Source organism: Sinocyclocheilus grahami, unplaced genomic scaffold, assembly GCF_001515645.1.
Source record: "Sinocyclocheilus grahami isolate Dianchi unplaced genomic scaffold, SAMN03320097.WGS_v1.1 scaffold2110.1, whole genome shotgun sequence".
Lineage (NCBI taxonomy): Eukaryota > Metazoa > Chordata > Actinopteri > Cypriniformes > Cyprinidae > Sinocyclocheilus > Sinocyclocheilus grahami.
The window spans coordinates 57437-62395 of record NW_015507289.1 but is presented as its reverse complement, the minus strand read 5'-3'; the positions used below and the strand labels follow the sequence as shown (position 1 = coordinate 62395).

At 34.5% G+C, this 4959-nt stretch overlaps 1 protein-coding gene across 1 annotated transcript in view; it reads right to left on the bottom strand.

The window, feature by feature from the left end:
• LOC107574080 (protein NDRG2) overlaps positions 1 to 3007 on the bottom strand; it is a 21963-nt gene extending 18956 nt beyond the window's left edge. The window contains exon 1 of the mRNA XM_016260548.1: positions 3001 to 3007. Coding sequence (XP_016116034.1) covers positions 3001 to 3002 — 2 coding nt within the window. The 5' untranslated portion in view covers positions 3003 to 3007. The remainder of the gene's footprint in view (positions 1 to 3000) is intronic.
• Between the last annotated feature and the right edge of the window lie 1952 nt (positions 3008 to 4959).

Here is a 4959-nt window from a genome sequence, read left to right as displayed (position 1 = left end):
GCCGAGGTTGCTTTGTTTCTTCTCGATAGGTGAGTAACACCGTGTCTGCGCCGCAACAGCTAAAGTCTGTCTAGTACACTGGACGCGACAAAGCGACCGCTGAAAATCATTTGAAATTTGTCAATACGTCATGAATAGAACGCAGCAGCAGTTTTCTGTCGTGGATTTGTCGTGTCGTGCCGCACCGCATCCAGTGTAGGCCATAGATATGTATATACAGTATATCTATGGTGTAGACAGCATCACTGATTATAATGAGTTCTATAGTATTTTGTCGCGGCGCACCGCTTGCGTCCGATGTAGACACGGTGTAACATTGATTTTGCTTTGTTTCACAGAACTAATCGCCTGGGTTGTGTACGTATGTGTGGGGCGGAGCTATCAAAATAGGGGCGAGACACTTTTGGGGTAGGGGCGTGTTTTTTTTGGTGATTTCAAATGTCAACATTGGCTACCAGAAATCACTTACCCCACCTTTAATATGTTAATATGTATGATGTAATACTACATAGAAAATCAAAACAGCTTGATAATTGAGACTGTTTAGGTTTTTTGGGGATAAAAAAAAAGGAGTGAATGGATTTTCATCATTGTAGGGTGGTTGTTGCTAAGACACATTCATATGGAAACGCCATGTAAAAGTGAATTTTGCATCCAAGGACCCCTTTAAAATTTTGTCTATTTTTAGGAAGGTTTATACATCTTTAAAGCATGACAAGAAAAAAAAAAATATATATATATATATATAAACATTATTAAGAAAAAATAAGCAGTGTTGGAGGCTAGTTAAAAAATAAATAAATAAATTAGAGAAAAAGAGAAAAAAAAGCCAGAAATAAAATATCCAGACAATAAAACAATGAGAATTTGAGTGAGAAATAGTGTTTAGTCATCACGGAAAAATGTCACAATATTAAAAATGTATTTTCTCATTTTAAATAATTTTCATATAATAATGCTAAATATGTTTTCCTATTTTTCTCTAGTGTTTTTGTGGTGAAATATAACCTGCACATGTTTTCATGAGATTCACCCCTTGAGGCCATTCAAACACACACTGTTGCCGAGGTTGCTTTGTTTCTTCTCGATAGGTGAGTAACACCGTGTCTGCGCCGCAACAGCTAAAGTCTGTCTAGTACACTGGACGCGACAAAGCGACCGCTGAAAATCATTTGAAATTTGTCAATACGTCATGAATAGAACGCAGCAGCAGTTTTCTGTCGTGGATTTGTCGTGTCGTGCCGCACCGCATCCAGTGTAGGCCATAGATATGTATATACAGTATATCTATGGTGTAGACAGCATCACTGATTATAATGAGTTCTATAGTATTTTGTCGCGGCGCACCGCTTGCGTCCGATGTAGACACGGTGTAACATTGATTTTGCTTTGTTTCACAGAACTAATCGCCTGGGTTGTGTACGTATGTGTGGGGCGGAGCTATCAAAATAGGGGCGAGACACTTTTGGGGTAGGGGCGTGTTTTTTTTGGTGATTTCAAATGTCAACATTGGCTACCAGAAATCACTTACCCCACCTTTAATATGTTAATATGTATGATGTAATACTACTCAGAAAATCAAAACAGCTTGATAATTGAGACTGTTTAGGTTTTTTGGGGATAAAAAAAAAGGAGTGAATGGATTTTCATCATTGTAGGGTGGTTGTTGCTAAGACACATTCATATGGAAACGCCATGTAAAAGTGAATTTTGCATCCAAGGACCCCTTTAAAATTTTGTCTATTTTTAGGAAGGTTTATACATCTTTAAAGCATGACAAGAAAAAAAAAAATATATATATATATATATAAACATTATTAAGAAAAAATAAGCAGTGTTGGAGGCTAGTTAAAAAATAAATAAATAAATAAATATTTTAGAGAAAAAAAAGCCAGAAATAAAATATTCAGACTATAAAACAATGAGAATTTGAGTGAGAAATAGTGTTTAGTCATCACGGAAAAATGTCACAATATTAAAAATGTATTTTCTCATTTTAAATAATTTTCATATAATAATGCTAAATATGTTTTCCTATTTTTCTCTAGTGTTTTTGTGGTGAAATATAACCTGCACATGTTTTCATGAGATTCACCCCTTGAGGCCATTCAAACACACACTGTTGAAAATTCAAGCCACAGCGTCTCATGACTCCAATCAGCAGTGATGAAAACAGCATCAAATCTACTGATATCTGCTTCTGAAGTGACTGCTGGAGTTTATTCGGAGGAATATCGCCATGGAGAGGGAAAGCGAACTGAAAACAAGCCACGAGACTATTGACGGACTCTAATGGAGGATGCGCAGGAGTGAACGGATCGATACGAACCGCCGGCTGCTCAGTTACGACACACAACCCGTCTCTCTTCTGGCACCAATGCAAATCAGACTATGCTCTGAATATGCAGATATATTCAAATCACACCCAGCACTGTAATGTCACAATATTAAAAATGTATTTTCTCATTTTAAATAATTTTCATATAATAATGCTAAATATGTTTTCCTATTTTTCTCTAGTGTTTTTGTGGTGAAATATAACCTGCACATGTTTTCATGAGATTCACCCCTTGAGGCCATTCAAACACACACTGTTGAAAATTCAAGCCACAGCGTCTCATGACTCCAATCAGCAGTGATGAAAACAGCATCAAATCTACTGATATCTGCTTCTGAAGTGACTGCTGGAGTTCATTCGGAGGAATATCGGCATGGAGAGGGAAAGCGAACTGAAAACAAGCCACGAGACTATTGACGGACTCTAATGGAGGATGCGCAGGAGTGAACGGATCGATACGAACCGCCGGCTGCTCAGTTACGACACACACAACCCGTCTCTCTTCTGGCACCAATGCAAATCAGACTATGCTCTGAATATGCAGATATATTCAAATCACACCCAGCACTGTAAAAGACAATCTTCTTGGCAGGGATCTCGCCGCTGAACGATTCTCGTGCTGAAATCTGTTGAAATGCAATCAAAAGTTTGAAAAAGTTCACATTCCCAGCATCCACTACTCATTTTACTTCTATCACGTGATGTATTTTTGAGCAAAACAGGACATTTCAATGAAAAACGTTGACTGAGACCTCAGTATTACACAAGATGCATGTAAGAAGAGCATGCATTTATTTGCACAAAGCACTGGACAGCAAGCTCATTTACTCTGGCTTTGACTGAGCAGCCCAAAGCAGCAGGAAGTTGTGCAACACATTTGAATTTGACAAAGATGTCTCTGTTACAAACCCTTATGAGACCCAAATGACGTGATTCATTTGAAGTTGAAAACCACATTAAACAGCAAAAAAAAAACTTCCGCCAGGAACAAACTTAAATAAGCCATTTCATCCTCACATTAGCTGGGATTTTGACAGAAATGTTGCATAATTATACTAAATATCATATTGCAGTATTCACGTTATATTTGAGAATAGCAGTGTGTTTATATCTGTATGTTGAATGAAAATCAATGCTTGATTGTGCGGTTACACTGGACGCAAACTTCATATTTTTGAAACAGAAAAACGGTCAAATGTTTGGGGTAATTAAGATTTTTTTGGGGGAAAGGAATTCATATTTTTATTCATTAAGGATGCATTAAATTGATCAAAAGTGAGAGTAAAGACGTTTATAATGTTACAAAAGATTCTATTTCAAATAAATGCTGCTTTCTGTGCATCAAAGAATCCTGGAAAATACAATGTATATCGGTTTCAACAAAAATGTGATGCAGCACAACTGTTTTCAACATTGATTTTCTGCTCAAGAAACATTTCTGATTATTATCAGAATATTATACTGTTTTCTGAAGATCATGTGACACTGGAGACTGGAGTAATGATGCTGAAAAAACAGCTGCTCATCACAGGAATAAATTCTATTTTAACAGGTATTCACATAGAAAACAGTTATTTTAAATAGTAAAAATATTTCACAATATTACTGCTTTTGCTGTATTTCTGATTAAATAAATGCAGCCTTGGTGAGCAGAAGAGACTGCTCGTGTTTATGATAATTTGGGCAGCAGAGTTAAATATTTAGCTTTACGCAAGAAAAAAATATCTGTCAATGGGGTCAGAAAAAGCAGCGGAAATCAAACGGAAACAAGTTTATTTTTGGCAGGTATTTTTTCTTGTTTTAATTATAAACTCTTGTTTCAGTTTCTTAGAAAACTAGACATCTTGCGTCATGTTGTATCTCGTAAATGAAAGCCAATTTCTGACACATAAGGGGAAAAATGCTTTGGTGAATCATAATTAAGGAATTCAAATGTCATAATATGAAATATACCAACATATAGTCAATATTTCATCATCATAATCAAGATTACATAATTATGACAAAAAAGTCCATTTACTTTCGATGTCATCATTATTACGTAGTATGTTAATTTAAGTTTTTAATCTAATAATTTCATTTTTTAATCTCATAATGACGATCAAAATTTTGACTTTTTAGGTAAATTTAGATTTTTTTTTTTATCTCAGTGACTTAATTTTGTCTTTGTCTTCTCATAATAATGACGTTTTTATTTCATAAGTATTTTTTCTTGTTTTAATTATAAACTCTTGTTTCAGTTTCTTAGAAAACTAGACATCTTGCGTCATGTTGTATCTCGTAAATGAAAGCCAATTTCTGACACATAAGGGGAAAAATGCTTTGGTGAATCATAATTAAGGAATTCAAATGTCATAATATGAAATATACCAACATATAGTCAATATTTCATCATCATAATCAAGATTACATAATTATGACAAAAAAGTCCATTTACTTTCGATGTCATCATTATTACGTAGTATGTTAATTTAATTTTTTTATCTAATAATTTCATTTTTTAATCTCATAATGACGATCAAAATTTTGACTTTTTAGGTAAATTTAGATTTTTTTTTTTTATCTCAGTGACTTAATTTTGTCTTTGTCTTCTCATAATAATGACGTTTTTATTTCATATT